A 25,058-nucleotide genomic window follows, 5' to 3' on the forward strand; every position below is an offset into this window, starting at 1 on the left:
AATTGCCAGGAGAAAAGTCCAAAGACCTCATGATAATATCTTGAGTTGTGAGTCTACACCCAATCCAGAGGATGATAAGGCCTGCCTTGGCTTTGGATTATGTAGAGATCATTCCCCCACAATAAGATTCTCTAAGATGAGTTGTGTCATTATGTATAACAAAATAATGGAGCTTAAATTACACCAAAATATTTCACAATTTAGGGCTGTGCTGTAATTTCTGAATTAATGATCTTCACAAGGTACTGATCTGAGTAGTTCATCCTTTTGTGTGAAATGTTATTTTATCTTGTCTCTCAAACTGTGCAGAGCAAGATATTGATACCATAAGTGACAAATTTATTTTCAACTCATTCTCCTTGGAAGATCCAAGTAAAAGGCATGAGAATGATGCAAGGACAGGAGTGTCTGCGCGTTCAGGATACTAAGTAGATTATTTGAGAGTAACAGATTATAGTTACAAAGAATCAATCAATATGAATATACTTATTGGAAACTTTGGTTTGTAATCTACTATTTTGCTTTATAAAATTCATCAACAAAACAAAGATGTTGAGTTAACCAGATGAGGAACCATCCTTCAGACATCATTAGCTTTGATGAGATGCTCTTTTGTAGTTGTTGCATTTTGAAGCAAGTAAGGAATAAAATCTGTTCCCCCAGTTCCCTTTTCCTCTTTTTGAGATTTTTTACCTGGTTGTGTGATATATGCCGAGGCATACTTCATGTGAAGAGCCCTAAACCTGAAAAGCTCAGTCAAGCATGTATCATAGCACTCGCCCAGCTCTGACAGATGAGCACTGACAAATAGTCGTATTGAAGGGCCATTCTCAATCTGTTGAATGTAAGAACGATGGGACAGGGGCATGTGCAAGCGCATGACCTGATGAAATGACCAGATTTAGAACATACTGATTGAAGTAATCCATGCAACAAGATGGATCAATTGAATAATTGACATTTTAGACACAAATCAATCTGATATTGATTTTGGTCAAGATAAATTGCCCAATCAAAAAGGGCAGCTAAGATTTGATCAGTAAGACAATAATTACCTTTAAGATCAAGATCAAGATACCTGCAAATAATCGGAAAGAGGACCAGTAGCATGAGTTACCCCTAAAGCAGCATCAAAGGCTGGAATGATAGATGATTGAGCACCTGTTTCTCCATAGAAAAATTTGGAATCACTCCACACGCCCTCATAAAACATTCCATTTGGAAGTGCTGGATTACCTCGCCAGCCTGACATGAACTTCCTAATCCGATGGTAGTATATGTGAGGATCACATTTCTCTCCCATTTGGCTCAACGTCTTTTGCATCATTTTCAAGGTATGGGCCATTTTTGTCAAGCTTGAATGAACCTGTGGTGAGCATCAAATTCAACACACTTAGTAAAACAATTTGAACTATAAATTATCATAGGACTGTACAGAGGACTTATGAATTTTCCCTTCATAATAAATTTAGCAATATTAAAGATGGTCATTTATTCGATTTGAGAAGAAAATGTGATGAATATATTACATAAAATAACAACCAACCATCCTTTTATAACTATTTCAATTTGTAATGCATCGTTTTACAATCCATGCATTTCATACTTGCATGCATGAGAATGGTTTTGTGTAAGCATTGTTCAGTCAACAAAAAATGTACCATTTCAGGTAACTTTGTTTATAATTTAAATCAAGCTGGCAAATTAAAATTCTCCCCCAAAATTAAACTTATAGGCCGTCTATAACCAAATGTATCTCTGAGTAATTTATTGAAACAAATTTGGGGAAGTCTGGATTTTGTAACATGTTATTATTTGTTGTAACTAAATTTTTTTCAAAGACTACTGTTGATAAATTAATTAATTAGGATAATGTAAGAGCCCTGAGTAAAATCTGAGTTTTACCTTCAGTTGATAAGAATTCACCAATACATATTTGCATTCAAATTCAACAACAAACTTTATTTTTAATGCAGCTGAATTATACAAGTTTTTTATCTAACTGAATGACCACCTCCAAAACAAAATATAGATATATTTCAATCAAAGTTCAGCCTGATTTATTACAGAATCAAATACCGGGTACAGATACAGAGTCTAATCAGCAGTGACTCTGGCCAATTTTCCTCACTCTTGGTTGCTGGGTCAAACTGTAGTTGGAAATGGGTTTGTTGTAGGTCTTGTTCAATCCTGATATCCCATGGATCTGGTAATCCACTATTGCTGTGTGGTTTGAAGAGGGACTTCCTAAACGGGATCACCCAATCCTATCAACCTTATTCCTCCTGAGGTCCAGTAGCATGGGTCTGCTGCAAGCCTGGGCATGGGTCACTTCAGTTGCCCTTGAAATTATGACCTTCAAACCCTAGAGTCGCCAATATTCTGTTCATTCAACAAAACCTTCAACCTGATTTCTCCTGAGGACCACTTGTATGGGTCTGTTACAAAAGCCTGGGCATAGGATCACTGCAGTCGCCCTTGAAATTATGACATTCAAACCCTGGTGTTGCTAATGTTGCTGTTTATTCAACAAAACCTGGTTGTTAAAACTTAATGCAATTCACCTCTCCTCTAAGCTCACATGATTTTGGAAACTTACTGTTTGCTTGACTCAGTTTGGTTGCTCCTGCAGATTGCTTCTCTCCTGAGCTCACACAGCCTTAGAAATCATGTCCTGCAACCCTCTTCAAGGTCTGTCAGCAATGAAACTCTGAATGGTCACTAATGATAGTGCCTAGATGGCAAAGTTAGTGGTCTGTAGCCTAGGTGATGTGTAAATTCTCTCCACTCTCAGTGAATGGCAATTAGACCTGGAAAAATGAAAAATCTCTTTGCTGGATTAGACAATAAAGTTTCTGATCAGAGGAATTTGCACGAATATAAGGAAATCACTAGGTCAAGGTTAGGGTTTTCATCCCAGCTATGACCAGTTTAGGAGTGTCTCCAAAATGCATACCAATTTCCATGTCTGGCACCCAAACAGACACAGCATCTAATATACCTGTAAAAAATAGGGCTCCGGAGCTAAAAAACTGGCACCACATTTTCAATTTATATTTTTAAATTTATCTATTTTATTTTTTATGTTTTTATTAATAATAAATATATAAATATCAAGTTAGTATTGAAAAACACTTTTGTGGGGCTGAGGTCGGCCTCAAGGAAGAGGTAACTTGACATAAAATAATGCAGTGGCATTCGGTAAATATATTTAGAAAAGAACAATATGTTTTGTACTTTCCTTGTGCCTGAATGAATTGTACACCAACTTTGATAAACAAAAAATATGTCAAATAATAACTGCTGTTGACATTAGCAGAATATTAATTTAGGACATGGATTAGAAACTTAAGGAGTTGATCAGTTTCAACACTAAATCATTTGAGCCTCGAGAAGGTGGTAAACAATCAAGTATCATAGGTAGTTATATCCCAAGGAGAGGATCATAGATCTTTGGCCCTTTCAACACAGGTCATAACATCAAATACAAGATTTTAGTAGACATGCTAACATTTTGAATTGCATAACTCGTGGAGAGGACCTTTAAGGATATGTGGGCAATCTCTTTAGTGACTTGAACCCACATCATCATGAACCTTCATTCAATTTAGCCCCATAGGTCTTAATGCCATGCCTAATGTTTGTAATTCATGCTTGGTCACTTAAATGCTGGTTCAATTTCCTAAAGAGATTAATTGAGTCGTTTCTTCTTTAGGTGAGAATTTATGCCCCATCTTGTTGTTGTTGCTGCATCTTCTTGGGCTTGGGCTGCTGATAATGTATTGCCCTTCACCATCCAAGAAGACAAGCTTAGGATCCAATGCCTTGAGAAGCTTGCCATACTTAGTCTAGCGTATGATGAGGCTTTCTCAAGGGTTGGTCAAGTCATCAAAGATTACTCACACATCCTCAAAGCTTCTCTCCATGAGTTATTTTGTTTCCTTAACGAAAAACTCAAATGTTCAACCATGGATTCCTATTTATTAAACATTTCTTATAGCATTATATGTTCTTGAGTGAGTTCTGGCATTTGGACTCAAATTGGATAAGGTGTTACTGTTCAATTGAGATCGCTGTCATTCTCAATTATTGTGTCTCTCTTGGTCCATGCTCCTTTCGGAGCCCTCATTTCCTCCTAGCTCACTTGATCAGACGCTGCAACCCACTCACAAGATCTTCAAGATCAATTTTGGATAACACTCAATGACTAAGTCCAAAATAGTTGGCCTTGATGTCAACGATACTTATTACTTTTAGTTCAGCTGTTTAAAGGTACATACAACTAATTGAAAGATCAAATTTAGCATTTTCTTGTGGCTTGAGTTCAGCTGTGTAAAGGTACATACAACTAATTGAAAGATCAAATTTAGCATTTTATTGTGGCTTGATTGCTTTGGGGTTTCTTCTCTTTCCTAAATATCTTTTCCAAATAAAATACTTTTGGGTGTCTTTCTTTTTATTTGAAGAGCAATTTTGAAACATTCATGGTAGGGTCTCTAGAGGAGATTATGTGTCCCTTTTCACCCTTGTTTTCTCATTCAGATCTTTTTTGAGGGTTTTCCCTAATTGCTTTTTACCTAGTGGATTTTTTCATCATTGCTAGTACCCCAAGCTCTTTCATTTCTCAATTATTTTTATTAGAGTTCAACCAATATCTTTTAGTCTGACTTCCTTGATTGCTTGGTGATCCTTTTGTGTTAAGTAAACTTGCTAATGGATCTCTTTCCTAATTTCACTTTCATGCTTCTGCTGATCTACACAACTTCAGAAATTTCCACTTCTTATATGTATATGTATGTTTGGTACTTGGAGGAGAGCTGAATCTCTTTTTTTCCTTCTCTTCATCATCTTCACCATCAAAGCTAACCCCTTGACCTCTCTTACCATCTCACCAAGTCACCTTCATCAACTCTTAGATCCCTACAACTAACTTTCCATTGTAGGACCAACTTTTCTTCAAGTTGAATTGGATGTGGGTTCTCTAGAAAATGACTAGGCACATATGGGATCATTGATTGTTCTGCAGAAAGGAAGGTCTCATCGCTGACATCACCATGGTTAGATTATGAAAGGATAGGCTTTGATGTCAATCAATCTAGTAATACTCAGGGTGTTAGAAGCTTCATCCTCCACCTCAAGTCTCCAAACTCATCTTGCTTAAAGTTAATGTCTATATTTGAACTATTCGTACTTATGGACTGATGAGAGCTAGCATTATCATCTTCCCTATCTTTATCTTTTCCACAAGAACAAAATTTCCAAGCCAATATTGACTGCATCTTGCTTGCGTCTACCCCTTATAGTCATAGAAAGGTTGTTGTGCAAGACCTTCATTTGGGGCATACACTTCAATGTGTTCTGCTGGCTTGGTGGCACAAGACCTCCCTTTACATAGATAACATCCTAACATGACTCTGTAGATGGGAGAGCTATTTTTTTATGGAAACATTATGAACTGAGAGAGTTTTACTTAGTGAATTCAATCGAAGGCTCTAATTTATAAATACAATTTTGGCTTAGATAAAATGATCAACCTAATTTCTTATTGCTCTTTGGCCTAGAGTAAGAAATGAGCATGGAATCCTCCCTCAACTCAGCAATTGCCCTCTGTACCAAACAATCAATACATGTGACATGTGCAATATTACTTCAAGAATTGTTGATGATAAAGAATTAGGTAGCACTTATGGACCATTTCAAACTTGTGCAAATGTATGTCATGTATTTGAGATTTGTCATTACTGAAATGAAACCTTAGTTGAGCAACCATTAGCTGCATATGTAAGCAATCATTGATGACACCTGACATTTGAAATAAGCTTTATTTTGCAAGGTTCCATGGATAAAGATAACCATCCAATAGTGCATGATACAGGCATTGTGTTCATCCCACCTGACTTGACAAAATCATATTTAGGAAATATCCTTTTGGAAATTGTTCTTCTTTGCATACTTGACCTTTCTAAGAGACCTCTTGAACTCTTACAGGAATGACTTGTTCATGAGTTTGCAAAGGTTTGAATTACATTTATCAAACATCCACATTGACCACTGCCAACTCCACATTGTGAATATCGAAAATCTTATCAAAAGACTCTTCAAGTGCACTATGAACTCACCTACACTGCGTTAGTTTCACATTCCATGAACTAGTATTGGCGTGCACATTCAATAACCAACTCTAAACATGGAATGGTGCTGGGAAAATTGGCAACCATTACCAAGCCTGAAACTCTTTAATGGTTTTCTAACTTATAAGAACATCACTGCTGAAAGGTGAATGTTAATAAATCCTATGTCAATATCAGTCATCTTAGCCAACTATTTCTGAAATCTAAAGGTCTTAATTGTTTGTATCTACTTCATTGCGGCCACACCAATCATAAAATCCTTGAAAAAACTCAGGTCAACCCTTAAACAGGATTAAAAATAAAATAAAAATTGATCTTAAAAGAGAGAAGAAAAATTAGTTGTGTGATGGATAAAGTTAATGAAGGTTTGTGGGTTGGGCCCTGGGGTTTGGCTTGCCGCTCAATACATCAGCAGAGAACAAATGCACAAGAGGTGAGATTGTGACTTTGGAAAAGAGGTAATTCCAAGAGTCGAGATTGAAATCACAACCTAGAGGCTATGAAATTAAACAAAACCAAAGGACTAGAGACAGTGTTTCATGTAAATGGTAGACAACAAGAAAAATCCAAAACCACTGCTATGCTCACTACTTCTCACGAACAATTGAAAAAAGTTTGCACAAAGATGTAAGTGTGAAATAACCTTAAGCACAAGCTCACACCATTGCTTGAGAAGATTTTAACAGAATTTGCATCACACCCTCAAGTTCAAGCACCCCTATAAAACTCTCCTTGATATAATTGAGTATTATTAATGAGAACTGCCCATACCCTACTAGGTAAATATTGAATTGTTTTTTTCTTGAATCTGTGTGTAAATGGATCCAATCAATGAACATGCAAAGAGAGCTACAAAGAGACCCAAAAAAAGAGTGTTTTTCAACAGGAAAGAGAAAAAGGCAGAAAACCAATGGCAAATTAAGGTTGTATACTTATCAGACCTCCATCAACATAATTGATTGACTAAAAAGTGTAGGGTAAATCCATTTACCGCATTCACTAACCTCCCAAAATTCCTTCAGAAAAATTCATATACTTATTTTTTTCGAGTACAATGCTTCTACTTTACATTTTACCTTTTCTTTTTATTCCTCTCTTTATGATGTGCCAAACCAACCTGCCATCATGGTCCCTACTTCACCACCGAATTCTATCGTTTTCTCCACACATTATGTTTAGAGGGCCATTCTGAAGTTATGTACTAACATAGCAACAAATTGTGAAGGCCTCCATGCTGAATTTATCAAATTCGTGCTGATTCCCTCACCTCCCCTTTGGCAAAGCTTGTCAATGTAGTCCTTTGTTCAAGCTTTCCTCAATCTTGGTCCTGGTATATAATTCATACTATTCATAGGTCTAGGGATCTCTCCAATCTCAATAATTACAGGGTTATCAGATTGGGCATACATTTGCAAAAATTTATGCCACAATGTTAGACATGTAGTTTTCTAAGTACCCAGAGAAAGGTGATCTTTGAGTTAAGGGTGAGTCAGCTTCAAGTGAGATTATCAAACCTTTAACCACATATTTACACTCTGAGATATTATTGAGGAGGTTGCCACTACTCTTTCAAGTATTTTGTTATTTTTACACTTCAAGAAGGCCTTGAATCAACTTTGAGACATCTGCTTTTCCTACAGATTATGAGACAATTATCGAGAAACATCATACCTCTCATGGTCTCTCCAATTTTGTGAGTGTGATTGGGGTCAAACAAGGGTTTCCTCTCTCCAACCATCTTTAGCATCTGCATTGATCAGTTGGAGGAGTTTCTTTGACTACATACTAATATGAATGATGGTTATAGTTTAAATGAGGTTGTTATTGCCATTCTACTTTTTGCTAATGATGTTGTTCTCTCTCACTTTGTCAAATGGTTACAGTTGCAACTTGATGCACTTGCTCATTTTTGTGAATTTCGCCAACTTGTGGTTAACCTTAGTAAAAACAAGGTCATAGTTTTCAACATCTCCAAATGTCTTCTTTCCAAATTCTAGTTCTTTTACAAGGGGAAGCTATGTAGATCAGATCCACTCACACATACTTAGGGGTTGAATTTTTTGTTCCCTCCTTCAATATGAAGTCTACCTCCCATTTACATCATTGCAAGGGATATGCCTCTCTCTATCTTGGAATGTTAGTGTTTCTAGATCCAATTCAAAGACACACTTTTTGGATACCATTGTCAAGCCTACAACTTTGTATGGTTTCGAGATTTGAGGGCCTCACTTAAGATTTGTTGATTGGACTTGTGTTTAGAGGGTCCAAACTCTCATGTTGCAATGCATTATCAGGTGCAAGTGATTTGTTCCTCAAAACATCATCTAGGTTGAGTTTGTTGCCCACCACCACATCTCAAGACTACCTTCCAACTGGATTTCTATGTACACAACTCAAATCCATGGGTGATTCTACTTTTGGTTGTGATAGATATCCGTACTTAGTCCATTCTGTTGAGAGGATTACTTCATTGGACCTAATTCAGCACTATCATTGTTGGTACTCTAAAACTAGGTCACTCCTTTCCACTGACATTTCTATGGATAGAGTACCTCCTTTGATATATTTCTTGGATCCTCTTACTTGGCTAAAAGATGTTTTTAATGATGTAATTGGATCCAAGATCAACTGGACCAATGCCTACTCCATTGAGAAGCGTAATTTACAACATGCAAGAAAGAAGAATACTTGAAAGGGACTGCAAATGTGATATAAGAGAGCTTATATCATAAGTCCTAAGAAATCATCACCAAACATGGAGACATCTGATCATGCAACTACCTAGCTCGACAACATCTTTTCCTAACACCCATACACAAGATAAGTCTTCACTTACAATGCTGCATCTAACATTCATGGAGTCCCTAGAGTACATTTTTGTCCACAAAGGCAAGATATTGGCTCACAAACCCAACCTGCTTACATCCTTTTCTCACGTATATATAGCAATGCATTTACATACAGCCACTTCGGCATGAAGAATAGGTGACATGTCAAGCCACATTAGCATAGCCCTTGTCCACATCAGCATTTTCTTGTAGTCAAAGGGAAGATACCTACAAATGGGAGAAAATCTTTCTTGGGTCATGATTTGGTACTTGGCCACGTGGGAAAATAATTGTCTAGTATACGGAAGTAAATACGTTCAATTTGTAGCCCTACAACAGCACGGAGCACCTTTATACTTCATGAAAATACCACCTCGATCTATTCCCATCATTAAATGTATCGACCATCAAGAGAAAACCACAAACATAAAAGAATTTCTTGATTATACACTAAACATGGCTCCAAGAGTAGTAATATTAAACCATATGACCAAGACAAGAGGGAAGCTACTACAGCCATTAAATATTCAATTGCTGCCATGACAAGGAAGTTGAGCTATTAAATAAGCCGTCTAGGGCACAAGCTTTGCTGGATATACAGGCTTCAACAACTACCATTAAGCATCCAATTGCCCGAGAAGATCACGTAGAATGCAAATGTGTCAAAAATGGCCCCAACAACCTGCATTATCATATCAAAGACATAATGTTTAGTAGAAAAAATTAAATAATGAACATAATAGCCTTGGGTGCAAACCCTAACTAGTTTGAACATTGAGAGGGCCTCAATAACAATGATGATGCACTTCAAACCTAACAATTTGGCATATAGCACACAAACAAAAGTGTCCACTCAGAGTTTGGACACGAGGCCATCTTTAGCTACTACCAATAAGGATACTCCACATGCACACACAAATGACAAAAGGCCCTTGCATTAGAGAAGTGCTTGAGCCTACCACCAAACTACAATAGAATGCCAAATGATTAGCCTCCATATGTCAATTAGATGCTATGTTGATAAATGCTTGGCCAAACACTACCAAAGAGAACGTGTGGTAGGCAAAAGATGACCAAGACAAATCAAGCAAAAAAATGATATCATTAATGCAATGAACAAATTGATTTACCAACATTACGACATGCAAGCTGAAGGTGTATGCAAATAACTTGGAAGTCCCCATTCAAGACAACATGAACCATTGCGACCAATGTCAAATAAAACCCGAACCCCCTCCCCCCCCCCAACACACACACACACACATATATGAACCATGACGTAAATTCTCTTTGATCAATACTCAACATAGGGTTATAAGGGCACGATGAACATGTGAAATGGACAAACAAAAAATTGTGATACACACGTGTCCACTAAAACTCATCTTTATAATATTTTTTTTGGATCCATTAAAATCACACCTCCCTTCTAAAGGAGCTTTTAATATCACAAGAGCTTACATTTGAGATGAAAATATTGTTGGAGTAAATAGGTTAATCACTGTAGTAATTAATTAATCATCAAATTTTCAAAAATACAACAAATTAGTCCAAGGGGTTGTGTTCTATTGGTTAAAGCATTGAGTTCTCATTGTGGAGATCAAAGTTCAAATCCCAAAGGGACATCTAATATGGAATTCAAAGTTGTCACTCTTAGTCTTCCACAATTGGCTTCTAGGTGGTTTCTAATAAGTGGATTTTGGTGCAAGGGCACTAGGACATGTGTCTACATCATTTTGATTCATGGTTATGCTTAGGAATAGAATGTGCAATGTGTGTGTTTGAAGGCCTATTGTTTAGGTCTAGGCAGTGTAATAAGCCTTAAGGCAACAAGGTGTGTCAACTTGGTCAAAGGCCTTGTATGGGCATTTTATATGTATTTTTGATGTTTAGGGATCTGCAATGTGTGGTATGTTCATTCTTGACCTTTGGTGTGAAGGCAAGACCGAATTGTAGAAAGTTATCAAAAGTTGCAAAGTTGCATTGTTGTCTTAAGCAAATTTTCTTGCAAGATTTTGAAATATGGTTATCCCAACGGTTAGTTGGTTGATTGTATGCGTTGGAGGTAGTTGGAGGAGTTCCTTGGCGTGATATAAGCCTAGAGGAACGATGCCTACTGGTTAGAGATGATATTGAATGAATTTCTTGTCTTCAAAGCAAACGGTTATTGTGGTTTCCTGCATTTTTCTTGAGTTTTCTATTCTTGCATAATTCCCTGTGAATGGTGGGCATGCATTAAACATTTGGCAAGTTGTAACAGAGGTTCACCGTCCATTTGGAGTTGATCTGAGGTCTTGAAGCCTTCGGGTTTGGAAGGAACTGAATTTTCTATCCCGTTGGCCTAACAAAACCCTCAAAACCAGGGTTGGATGCAAACAATGACACAAATCATCATCTCTCTATGGGATCAATCTGAAACCTGGGAGGATGTTGATTTGACATGTATACTAGATGTTCCTGGTGGTTTTGGAGATAGGAGTGTCATTTGTCTTTCCTAAGATGATACCCTAGGCTTGACATCGCTCATGTGGCAAGCCTGTGCAGTAGGAAAAGAGGGTGGAAACCTTGAACAACAGATTGAAGGATGGTCAAACTTGGCATGAGAAGGACCCTTGGAGAAGTGCAAACCCTTGGCAAGTGTTATCCTTTCATTCCTTTGTGACTGATGAAGCTTTTGAGCTTAAACCCCAATACCGGCTAGAAGAGGCTAAATAGGGTCCGGCTAGAAGAGGCTAAATAGGGTCAGTAGGGTTTGACCATCCGTACTCAAAACCCAGATGCGGAAGTTTGGAATCTTGTGGAATGTCCAAAAGGGTATTCGAATATAAAATTTATTCAGGGGGTTGTTCAAGTAGGTTGTGAGACAAATCAAGAAAAGTCCGAATGGAGGGCTAATCACTTGTAGCCCTATTTCCTAGGTCCAAAAGGGGAAAAGATACAAAGGGCTAGTAAACTCCCATCTAAGGGGTCAAGATCAGTGCACAAGCCATATAACACGTGTAAACACTCACCTAGGTTAGTTTCCACTTTTGTGTAAAGATCCTGTTGCTTGGGGTTTGGGGTTGTTAGGTGTCCTTGGTTGAAGGGTTGCAACCTTAGGGGTAGGAGACTCCTTGTCAATTGTGAGTTGTCCTAAGTGAAGAGATCCTTGGGAAGGATCTAGGGCAAGCTCTAGAAACCTTGAGAAGGTTAAAGACATTGGTCCATTGGGTGATACCAAGTGGAGACCCTTTTTGAGTAAAAACTAAGAAAGTGATATAACATCCCAAACCCTCTGCATCAGATTCTAATTTGTGACTCTTGGTCTTCCATAGGTTGATTCTAGTGTGGTTGCTCAAAATGAGCTAATGGTGGTTTCTAATAAGTGGATTCTAATTTGTGACTCTTGGTCTTCCATAGGTTGATTCTAGTGTGGTTGCTTGAAATGAGCTAGTATTAGTGTCATGGTTGTGGTTGCTCAATATAAGCAAATATTAGTGTCATGTAATGGTCTCAAGTTGATGCTCGTATGAGCAAAATATTTGTAAACGATCTGGAATATAAAAAACAAATATGACAAATTAGAAAAGGTTTTGTGTAAGGTACTGTACCCTCCGTAGACCTACCATTGCCATAGGCCCCACTGATGACCCTCACTCCTCTGTTGGCATTAGCCGTTTTTCCATTGCTAGCCAACAACAATCTCCCCAACAGCCCTAAAATCCCTAATGGCGTCATAAAACTAGCGCATCTATCGATGCCCATTAAATGAATGGCAACTCCCATTCTTCGGCAATGGAAAACTACATCAAAGCAAATCTTTTTTACATAGTTTGGGTCATTTCAGAATATACCAACAGGATAGGGTTGTCGGCAAAATTTTTCCACAAAGCAACAAAAATTTTAACAAGAAAATTGGCATATTCCAATGGCAGCTCTTTCCAATTGCCATTTTTCTAGCAAGGGGGAATATTCCATGCTAACGTCAACATGACGTCAACCTCTACAACTAGACCTTGCCCCCTCCTAGCCCTCATTTGGCCTAAGGTAGCTTTTTTTTTCTTCTTTTGGCCATAACTTGGACTTACAATGTCAAACTTGGGCAAATGAGATATCATGGAAAAGTTGGTTCCAAGCACTTTATAGTGGTATAGGTCTCATCATTTGATATTGTTGTTGATACATTTTATTCTCAGTCAAAGTCACATAATACCTTTTTGCTTCTTAGCTCACAACTTTTCACTTGTATCTCCAATTTTCATGATTCTTGTGGCATTGGAAAGGTATTTCAAATCTTTTTTATTCCATCCATACAATTTTTCCAAAATTTACCCTAGGCATTTTATTTAGTTTTTTGTGATTTCACATTCTACCCAATCACTTGGACATTTTGGCACCTAGAAAGGATTTGTTTGCATGAGATGACTTCATTTGGTCTACTTTACATGCATTGAGGATACTAGTCTATGATTTTTTTCATTTGAGGAGGTATCATGGGTTTTCATATTCATCCTTTTGTGGTCATCCTAGGAAAGGATAATTTTGAGTCCCAACAAAACAGTATCCTGACACATCTCAAGTGGCTTAATATTTTGCCTTATTTGCATGGGCTCATACCTATACCACACACACCAATGAATATATCAACTTGGGGTATTATTAGTGATCATATTGTTAGAGTGATTCATTCTAGTGTTGATCCTGACATTGTGTATTGTATTGGACATTGATTGTCCCCACACACTTTGGACTAGAGTTTGGGAGACGCATGGAGATCCTCATATCTCTCCATTCCCAGAGGTTCTTGTTGTAGATTGTCCCATTCCCCTTGTAGGTGCAAATTGCACACCCTTTAAAGATGATACTTTAGAGGAGCTTGAGTATATCATAGGTCTTACATGTTTTGGTGGTTTAGAGGCTTGTCTCCTTGTTCCTACTCCTCACATTGAGACCCAATCTCCATCTTCTTTTGTTCATGATCAACTCGGTATCGCCACATCCATGGCCCCTATTGATTCAATGTAGTAGGACATTCATCTTGTTCTGGACATGGCTACTTGGGATTCCTATCTATCATCTTTGTTTGTGGAGTCTCAAATTGCAAATTTGGAGATTTATTTTGAGGATATTCATCTCCTCTCTTATGACAGCCCAATCGGTCAGCCCAACATCATCATCTTTGGAGCTTGTTGTACATTAGTTTTACAAGTTTCTAGACTGGCATTATCTCATTCTGACATGTGGACATTTGAGCAATTTTCAAAGGCACACATCATTTGAAACTGGATTCCCTATTCATCTAGCTTATGGGAATGGCTTCTCCAATCACTAATGGATTTGTTTTTTAGTAATAGGAGAAACGTTGTTTACAGACAGTGGATTATGTTTTGTCTTCAAGATTTCACCATTGGCATGGGAGCTACTTCTTTATGAGGGGAATTCATATCCTTATTTTCTCTCTCCTATTGGGGAGTATTAACTGTACTTATGTGCTGTAAACAATCCTTGTGGGGGCATATTAAGTCCTTCTATCCTTCTTCAATTGGTCCATTTATTTCCTTTTCTCTCTTTTGAAGGGGAGTTTTTTCCTATGTGGTTTTCTCCTTTTCTCCGATTATGAGAGATTTAATTTGTTTGTACATGGGTATCTCATCAAGCCTTGTAGCTGAAACCCATCCATGCATCCATCATTGCATTCACCATTAGGTTTTTAGCTTCCCCCTAAGTTAATCTTTAAGTGCAGTGTTGGAGTAAATAGGTTAATCACCTTTGTAATTAATAAATCATCAATTAATTACTTAGGTCCCCTTTTACTTTATTACACTTAAGCTAAACTTAAGAGTGTTTTTACTATATTTAGATTGAGCTATATATAGGTCATGTTGTCTCAAATCATAAGATGAGGACACTTTTTATGATCTAATTTAATTCTCACTTAGGGTTTCATCTAGGGTTTGATTTTATAAGCATACATTTGTACATTGTAATCTATCTAGTTGAATCCAATTATCAAATCAATACAAAAAGGCATATCAAATGCTTCTTTGGATCAATTCATCTCTCAAGGTTGCATAGCTTAATCATGGCTTTTTCTCTTCAAATGTGATAAGTGTTTTGGTTGGAAGCTGTGGGGTTCACTATCAACTCACCCCATTTGTGAAATCTCTATGTGAATCAACTTGTGCTAAAACATTGGTAGCTATTGTGATGATCAAAAGCATGATACATTGGATGCTATGGGTTAGAAATTTGCAGATTCCTTCCTACTTGTTACACACAACAAGTGGTACAAATTTTTACATGCTTTCTTGAGGTGGAAATCAAACCTCACAATTTTTCTTCCTTTTTGCAAATCCAAGAGCAACCTTTGTGTAGCTTCACTAATACCAAATAAATCTATAAACACTTTGATTTAAAATCAATAATATCAAGAATTAGTATATTGTTCTACTTAATTAAAAAAATAAACGTTAGTTGTGAATAATTTAGAGAGAGGGGAAGAGACTACAATTTAAAACACTATGTTTATCCTAGCAACTCTCCAAAGAGTGAAAAACAAAACTAGTGCAGTGGTAATTGCCTACTACCTATATTATGTCATAAAATGGCATATACAATGAGTTACACAAAATAACATGGATACAATTTTCTCCTTGTTCCATTTGACTAAGACCTTGGCTACGGATGCAGTCCACCTCTTGCTCCATTAGTTGAATGTCTCCCTTATTTGCCTTATGATTCTATGCCCCTTTTCCTTTTACATGTCAATTCAAAAATATAACATGATTGTTCTCCTAAATTATGAAGAAGAAGCAAAACATGATTACATTCCCTCCTAAATTTCATGGGGAAGTAAGAAGCAAACACAATTGATCAATCTTCCACCAAGGCAGAATGCACACCTATTGGAGTTGTCTACAAAGTGATATTATTACATTGTATGCTAGCAAGAATGGGAGTGCCACAAACACAGTCAATGATCCTATACTACAATAATCAGAGCATTCTAAAAAATTTTTGTAATCCACTTCCATGAGTGCACAAAACACATTGAGGTCTATTGCTGTTTCATGAGTAAGCAAATTCAGCAACATAATATTCAGCTCCAATTTTGTCCTAAGATTGGTGGGAAGATATCTTCACCAAGTCAATTGCATGTGTGAAGTTTGATTCATTTCAAAATTTTCTCTTGCATTCTTAAGACCATGACGTAGTAGGGGGGGATGTTAGAGAAATTAATTACTACATCATTGAGCTAGGATAGATAAACTATATAGAAGTTAGCATAATTACTATTTAAAAAGCTGTTTATGTTGTTTGTTATGCATGCCCATAGAATATATTTTATTAGTCTCAACTTAGGGAGTATATAGTTGTTTTCACACATATTGTATTATTTTAATATGTAATCATCCTTGTTGATTATTTGAATTGGATCACTACTCTATTGATTCCTACATCGTCCTTTTATGTTATTGTATGCTTTTCACTACCCCTTACCTTTTCTGTTTTTATATTTGTTTTATTTGCCCCTTGTATTTTCCTAACTACATAGACTACATTGGCTTTTATTTTCTCAAAGTCACTTGTCTAGCATTGCCTTCTCCCTCCGTTGCATCTTTACCTTACACCTTCACCATCTTTTTCACTTTCTCATTTTTGGATGCCTAATACAAAGAAATCTTTATGTTCTCCATGGCACTTGACTTATTTCTTTCAAATTGCTTCAGCATACCCTTCATGCAACATGTGCAACAGCTAGACACCATTACCCACAGTGCTCTTGTTTTGCAATGGCACCCACAATGAATTGCAACAGCAACAACATTACGTACCCGTCTCTTGCAAAAGTACAACATTCCTCATCTATTTCATCAAAGGAAAAATAAATTGATCACATTATTGCATCACGTTAATTGCTACTACCAAGAGATATAAACAGAAGATCACATGCTTTTATGTTAGTTTCTAGATAGCAAACTCCATACACAAAAAAAGCCTACTGGGGTTGACAATTGTGCTCCTGCTGATCTTTGTACCAGTGAACTCCTCATTTAATAGGTTTACACCAAATCAAACTGTCATAAGAGTGTTTATGAACCTCTTGTTGTGCAAATCAGATTTTATAACAAGACATGTCACATCACCTTAGTGATATTAATTTCCATGAACTCTTTATAGCTTTGTTGGGGAGGAGATCTCAATGATTTATCTACAATATATGCAATGATTTTCTTATGTATTTTCACCCAGTCTCCTTGCTTTTAGAATAACCATAGTGATGGCTATGCACAAATGCTAGAACCCTGGACTGCTAGCTCAAGCCCAGTGCAAATGTAAGTGTTCCAAAATCCTCATTGCCCCTTGAAATCTTATTAAGAGCTGAAAAACCAAAATAAGGTTAGGAAACGACAAAAGGCTATGACCAATTGTGTTGGTCAGAAGAGATGGATCAGAGATAGCTAAGCCACAAAAAAAGAGATCCACCCATTAGAATCGATGACAAGAAGCCACAAATAAGCTGCCCCTCTTGCTCAACATCAAGGTATCCAAAACTTAAGATCTATGCAACTCTCCTCAGTTCAAGCAAACCTAGTTTCAGTCTGCACTCCTTTTCCCAAAACTCAATATACCTAGATTAAAGCTGGTGCTGCTCAACCTCCTCCTCCGAGATGATGCTATGCCTCTCCCATGAGAGGCAGCTGAAATACGACTCCTTTATTTTGTTAGCATACATTTTTGTTGCAAACAACAAAAGGCTATGAACAAGTGTGTTGGTCAGAAGAGATGGATCAGAGATAGCTTGCCCCCTAAAAAAAGAGATCAGCTGATTAGAATTGATGATGAGAAGCCCATAAACACTAGGTTTGCCCTATGCTGCCCCTCTTGCCATCAAGGTATCCACAACATAATCTTTTGCTCAATCATATAATTTCCTTCCCTCCACTACTTTTAATATCCCTGGGCCTGGTCACCCTCCCTTGCCCCCAAGGCTTTTTTAGTCTATCCAAGTGTTCTCTACCATAGATCTATGTAACTCTTCTCAGTCCAAGCACCCTAGTTTCAATATACACTCTTGTTTCCAAAACTCAATATACCGAGATTAATCCTGGTGCTGCTCAACTTCCTTCTCTGAGATGATGTCATGCCTCCCCCTTGAGAGGCAGCTGAAATACCACTCCTTTGTTTTGTTACATATATTTTTGTTGCTAATTTGTTTTGCTGATTGAGTTGACTGGGACCCAATTAACAATAAAATTGCAAGCAACAAATAGGATAAATCACACCACCAAACAAGTGATGCCTCTCCACGTTTGAAAGGATAGCTTTCCTCATGTGACAGTATTGTTGGGCTTTTTGTACTTCTGGCAAAATGAATGCAAATAAACACAGGAAGGTGGTCAGTAGTGAAAACATTCTGCTCTCTTGTAAAACACACAACAAATGTAGGTGGAAGATACTTGCATACACCAGTGACCAGATAATTGAAAAAAAAGAGGCCCCAAAGTCCCTTGCTTAACACCAATAGCACAAACAATTTTCAAATCAGACCTTAATTACTTCTGGCACAAAGTCCTCTAGATCTCAAGGCATGTCTCTACACCTATTAATAAAAAATCCCAAGAGCATACCCATAATTGAGACTAATCTAATGACACATTCAGTCTACCTCATTGAATTACAATGCAGATTTTAACCTACAACGACTGACTTGTCATGAATATGAAAAACATCTTCTTATCAACACAAGTTACGACACATAGCACATTGACCAAGAAAACCCCACAATGCATATAATGAGATACTCATTTCTAAATTTGCAGTAATGAGACACATATTAAATTGCTTCAAAAAGACAATTTTTCATAGACTAATAGACCTTCAAGAAGAGAAGAATGCTTTTCCATTCCTTTTCATGTCTTTTGTGCAATTCCCCATCTTGCACAAAGTTTTATAGCTATTTTTCAATTCTAGGCTGAACATTTTCAACCACTTATGACCACGACTTCACAACCTGACCTCTTCATTAAAAATAACACTTTATGATCGACGTTTATATGGCTTCTATTCATGGTTAACAGGTTTAAAAAGTTCAATTCATTCAGGAGGCTTTCACCCGTGTTATAAAAGGGACTTTCACCTTGTAACAACGTGTTATAAAAGGGACTTTCCCCTTGTAACATTGGACATTAAAAATATTCTCATAGCATAAACATGCGTAAAATCCACATTTGGTAAGCATTAATTCACAAATGAATTAAATGCAAATTGCAAAGTACAAATGTTACAATTTTGACATAATTTGGGATCACTAAGCCTTATCCATTGGGCAATAGAATCTCCTACAAACATTGTGACCTGGCATCAGAACTACTATCCAGCTCATAACAAAGAAAAAGCAAGGAAAATTGATTCCAGCACAAAAATTTGACATGGAATAATCGCTGATTATTATCTCAATCACATTTATTATATATTTGTGTCCAATTCTGTAACCTTGATCCATATGATGAATGAATCACTCTTTGCTCATGGAGGGTCTTAGAAACCATGCATACTTGTGCAATTCATGAAAATGTGACAGTATTAATGATGTGATGAGAAACCTTTGTGCCTTAAAACATCCTTGGTGAGGCAGCCGAGCTTGAAAAATGATGACCAAGGAAAGAGGGATCCATGATTGTTTTGAAAGGGTACAGTCAGCCATATTAATTACATAGACAAATATAAGGGCTAATACAAATAACCGTCCCACTCCTCCTAGTAGACTGCTTTCTAACCTGGACAAACCTATCAGCAACCTCATAAAGGGTCCATTAACGATGGCAAGCACATTCCTACCTTATTAACATGAGGTTTTCATGGTTCACCTTTCATGAGAATGAGTGAAAAAAGTTTCTGAAAAAAATTGTATCCTATATGCATGAATGTTTTGGACTACACTCCATGATCCACCATCAAGGTGAGGAAATAAAGCTGGATCATAGAGTGTGATCCAAAACATTGATGCAAATAAATTGCAAACCCTTTTTTGGCTAATCCTACCTTATTCAAAATTCTTGATAACATAATTGGCTTCTGCTAAGTGTGATCCGTGTGTTGGATGAAAAAATCATGATATCCTATTCATGGAAAATACCTGTGTTATAATGGTCAAATGCATTCAGCAGCAGCAAGAATACATTGAAGCCCTTCAGGTATAAATGCTGAATCAAGAAAAGTGTTTTTCTGTATTTGAACCATAGTTTCAAATTTCTCTAAGCACTACTGAGGCCATTGAGAAAATACTCATTGTGGAGAAAAAAAGGAAATGGCTCACTAAAGTAATCCAATAAAATATCAAGGCCAATAGAAGGCATGCTGTCCAACCTAAAATTTTGTGGATGCCGCTATTACAGGTGGCTCTGTGGAGACCTATATAGCCCTGCTACTGCTATTTCAAAAACAGCAACTTCAATGGAGCTGGTTGTTATCATGGAAGAAAAAAATCTGAAAACACTGTTACTCTTTTTCAGAGCTCCACTGGAAGGACGGGTGATCGAATCTCTGCAGTGTTTTCTGCTGCTTTCCTTCCCTGTTCCGAAAAGTTATTTACTAATGAAGGGCATTTTTGCTTCTAGTAGATAATTCCCTATTGTAACTCTTTTGGTGCTTCCACTGTTTTAATGTCCCAATGATGTATATTCTACACTACCATCCCTTGCCTCCTTAGTTTTTTCTACATAGAGCTTTCGCCACTGTTAAAAAGTTCTTTTGTAAAAATAGCTTTCTCTTTTTTCCCAAAAAAATAGTTGTCACCCATCCTACATTATGCTGCCTTACTTAACGTTTCAATTCATTCTAAAATAATAATTCTCGCTTACCCCTCTCGAATACCATTTAATACTTTCAGCCCTTAAGTAGAGGGAAAGGAGAAGGGCATAAACAGTGTTGTAAGCATAGATTTTCTGAAAAAATATTACTCTATTACTTGCCAATTAATCATCGAATTGAGGAGACCGCGTGCATATGCATATATGTAAACAATTCTGAACGAAATTCCATCTTCCTGGTAAATCCCGTGTATCTTTAATTTAAATTACATAAATGAGTTGTAGGAACACTTGGCCTTAAGTCGGCCTCGCTATATCTGCGATTTAAGTCAGCCTCGCTATATCTGCGATGCAGATCGGAATGGCAAGATTTTTCAAAAGCAAGGGTACCATACAAGCTAATTACTAGAAGAACACATAAACACAAATTTCAATTAAACATGGGAAGCTTCTAATCTTACTAGACATTATTTATGGTTTATTATTTTATATATTTTCTCAAGAAGCACAAGGACAGATTTTGTGCAAAAACACTCTTAAATTCTATAAGTAACACCTTGTGAGCAAAGTCCGGTAGTCCATTCGATGGGACTCTGTAGCCCAAACTTATAAGGTCATTTGAAGTAGGGAGCTATTAATGGATCCAACTGCCATCTTAAAGAATCTTAGAGATACGCTTGATGGCTCAAATATCGGTCAACTGCCAGCATGCTAGTAAAGGCAAGATTGATTAGCACTCTAAAGGCAAGGGGAGAAAGAGCCCAGGTCCTCCAACCGATAAAAAAATTCCAGTAGTCTCACCTCTGCATCGATCAGTTGACATCACATCGATATTTGATACAACATTTAGTTGAATGCATTTACCCAAGTTTCACTGACAATAATATGATCTTGTCCTACAAAAACAAAAAAGTTTAACCCGCTTCTACTTTCCCGGTACACTTATTCTCTAAAACTATGTTAGAACCCTTATATAGAATATAACTGAACGATAACCTGGGACCTCCAACTAGCATGCGGAGGTGCTCTATCACTAAACTTTAGGTCTATTTGCAATCAAACGTGTGATTCTCTTCCCCCCCTCCAAAAAAAAAAAAATCAGGTGTAATGGTAAGCAGGTATTTTGTTGACAAAGGCCTCATGAACAAAAAGCCCACAACAAGAAAAATAAAGTATTTAAACAATGCATGTAGTTAGTTATAAACAAAAGAGTAAGGAGTTTCCTCACCTGAGCCACATCTTGTTGAGCAATAGCATCATGGGCATCCACCAGAGCCTTCAATCCTATGCCTGCCTTGGCCTCAATATCAACATGAACAAGACGAAACCATTCTTCGTCCAAACCACCATAGAAATTATGAAGACAAACTATGTTTCCCAGTTCGATTGCAGAATTTTCGTCCAAAACCCGCCAGTTCAAGAGATTATAAGTGGCATATGTGAGAACAGGAGGCATGTCCAGGCATGAAGAAACTTTGCAGAATGGAACTGCCAACTTACTGGGAAGCACACTTACTGGAGACGGAGCGCCCCATACATAAGCGTGTGCGATGAACGACAAAACCAACATTCCTCTCCAAATCTCTGAATCACCTCCTTCTAACAATTGTTGGTAAGAAAATGGTGGTAATTTCTCTATGGTTTGGCGGAGCTTTTGGCCATGGTCGAAGGCAACAAGCAACTTGGGGAGGTCGTGCAGAGTTTCTTCCCATGGACTGAATTGTGGGTGCGAGAGATGAAGCGGAGGATTCACGGCTGGCAGAAAACCTCTATGGCCAGAGACCTCAAATAACTGAGTACCAGAAGAAGATGAGTTATTCACAATGCCTTTTGAATATGCACAGGCACTAATCCTCTTCAGAATTTGAATGCCTTTCTTATTGATGATCGCTGCAAATTGTCTTGAGGTGCTTGTTGCCCGGTATGCTGCCACGGCCATAGCCATTGTTTAGTAACTATTTACTCCTCATGCTTGTCTGCCAGGAATATTTGAAAATATCATCTGGTGTCCAAAATATCAAACATGTGTTAACGAAAAAATAACATCAATAAATAGGTAATGACAAATTATGCGACAACAAATAGGCCTTTTGAAGCCAAAGTGGGAGAGTTTTATTAGCCACTTAAAATAGGAGCCAAAAAAATTAATTTATTTTTCAATGAATAAGTGATTTTTATAATATTTATTACTAAAAAAAAAGGAAAGTGATTACACTTCAAAATGTTTAGGTACGGTGAAGCTTAAAACAAAATAAAAAGAGTACTAACGGTCAATAGAAATAGTAAGAGGAAGAGACAAGCTATAATTAAAGAGTTGTCTTTAGTCATTTAGGGATTTATGGTAGTTAAGAACTGTCTCTCATTTCATAATGGAGTCTTTTTATTTAATCTCATTAAATTATGGTGCATTTCTTACAGAGAGATAGTTAAATTCAATTAAGAGACCTTGTTATTAGTTGAGATTGTCATGTTGTTAAAAAATAACATAAAACACAAATGTTTGCTATGACCACCTGTCTCCTCAATGTTGAGGAGAATTGTGTAAATCATGATAATTATTTTTGATACAATTAGTATGATTATGGTCATGCATATGCCCTCGAGGAGAAGATGTGCCTTTGTTGGAAGGGGAAGTTAGCACACATGCAATACTATAATGTGCATGAGATCAATGCTCAATAAGAATTTATAAATAGATAACTTTAAGAGCAACCTTGTCAAATTGCACTTCAACCTATATTCAAGAACATTGGGACAAATCATTGGTAAAGTATACAAGGGAATATATGAGTCAATAAAAGCTTATGAAAACAGACTTGATCTTCTATCTTTCCAAATATTGAACAAAAATTGCATTCTAAAAGCATGTCAAGTTTGGGTGAACTTAGCCAACACTTGCAACCACACTTGAAGAATCATGTGCCAAGAAAGGAGCTTATCTCTAAAATGCCTAAAGAAATCACTTGTCTAAGTCCAAGAATCTTGAGCCCATAAGCAAAATCATAAGAGGTGCTTAAATGCTTCTAGATGAACACATAAGGACAACGAGATTAAAACACTTAGATGGATTGATCAAGATCCAATAGGTAGAGCCTATTAAAGAATATATGAAGCAAGATAAACAATTCTTGCATGAAGCCTTTATTGTCATATAGTGGTTGTGGATTGAAGACATGGTCTATTATTGAGATTTTGAACCATAGGTAGACGTGGAGATAAGTTGTGAATAGCATTTACAAGGCTTGTATTTGTAAAAATGAGTATCTAGATACCATTTACAATCTTTCCTCTAGGACCTAGTGCATCTAACCCCAATCTTGTGGAGCATTTATAAAGGAACCGACTCAATAATGGTCTAACTCAAAATCTTAGTTGGAAAGCTAATAATTGACCTTGGCTTCAAGCCAAGCTAGCTTAATTTTTGGTGGATTTGGAAAATATATTTGAAGTGAATCAAATCCCTTTATGAACCCATATTTCTTTGACTAAAGGTCAATCATAGCAAGTGATCACAAGATGCCATCAAAGAGAATGTTGGTTCATAGAAATAGATAAACTTTAAAAGCATTCTCATCTAAATTAACCGAGGTTTGAAATCTTGCCAAGTTGGCAACAAAAGTACCTAAATTCAATTATGAAATAAAAAATTAAGAAAAGATATTTAAATTTAAAATAAAAATTAACTAAATATTATATATTAAATACTAAGTCAAAATGCTGACAAAAAAAGAAAATATATTTTACATCATAAAATTTCAAGGAAACAAAAAGGATAGATACAAATGGTTACATAATTGTATGCGTTCACTTAAAACTCTTTTTTTGAGTCACTTTGATTTGTTCCCTAATATAACGGCTAGCATAGAAAACGCCATATTCTTGTGTGAAAGTAATGACTTGATCCTAATTTGTTTCCATCATTACACATCCCCCAAGGAATGGTCTTGATAGTTATTTTACCCATTCATCTTGGGTCATTTTTGCACTCAAGGAACTAACCCCGGTCATATTTGTGTACATCAAAGACCCTACACTTCCAAAGTCAAAATTTAAAAATGGGCTTGTGTTTTCCCTTTTAGTCTAGTTGTTAGAGTTAACTATATTTCAAATTACACATTAGGATGTTATATAAAATGATCATTCCTAAGTCATTATGAATGTTTATAATTAAGAAAGCATCTAAGCAAGAATATGGTATGCATTTATGGATAGAAAAGATATTTGAATGCAACATCAACATTGCATCAACACTATAAGCATATTGTATGGTTGTCTATTGTCTTTAATATTTATGTTGTATTAGTGAC

General features: G+C 36.8%; 1 protein-coding gene across 1 annotated transcript; it reads right to left on the reverse strand.

Moving 5' to 3' along the window:
- Positions 1-189: 189 nt before the first annotated feature.
- Positions 190-22,810, reverse strand: LOC131075031 (uncharacterized). Its single transcript, XM_058011817.2, has 3 exons — positions 21,980-22,810; positions 1,079-1,366; positions 190-883 (listed from the first exon to the last, which is right to left on the reverse strand). Exons 1-3 carry the CDS (start codon positions 22,694-22,696, stop codon positions 581-583), a joined length of 1,308 nt encoding a protein of 435 aa, XP_057867800.2. The 5' UTR covers positions 22,697-22,810; the 3' UTR covers positions 190-580.
- Positions 22,811-25,058: the final 2,248 nt, after the last annotated feature.

Source organism: Cryptomeria japonica, chromosome 5, assembly GCF_030272615.1.
Source record: "Cryptomeria japonica chromosome 5, Sugi_1.0, whole genome shotgun sequence".
Classification (NCBI taxonomy): Eukaryota; Viridiplantae; Streptophyta; class Pinopsida; order Cupressales; family Cupressaceae; genus Cryptomeria; species Cryptomeria japonica.

What these genes read in the sequence shown, in the direction of transcription:
- LOC131075031 (XM_058011817.2), bottom strand. Translation starts at nt 22,696, where the DNA reads ATGGCTATGGCCGTGGCAGCATACCGGGCAACAAGCACCTCAAGACAA. An exon ending in CTCAACAAGATGTGGCTCAG is followed by an intron (nt 1,367 to 21,979) that starts GTGAGGAAACTC and finishes TGCTCACCACAG; the next exon opens with GTTCATTCAAGCTTGACAAA. An exon ending in CTCTTTCCGATTATTTGCAG is followed by an intron (nt 884 to 1,078) that starts GTATCTTGATCT and finishes TCATTTCATCAG; the next exon opens with GTCATGCGCTTGCACATGCC.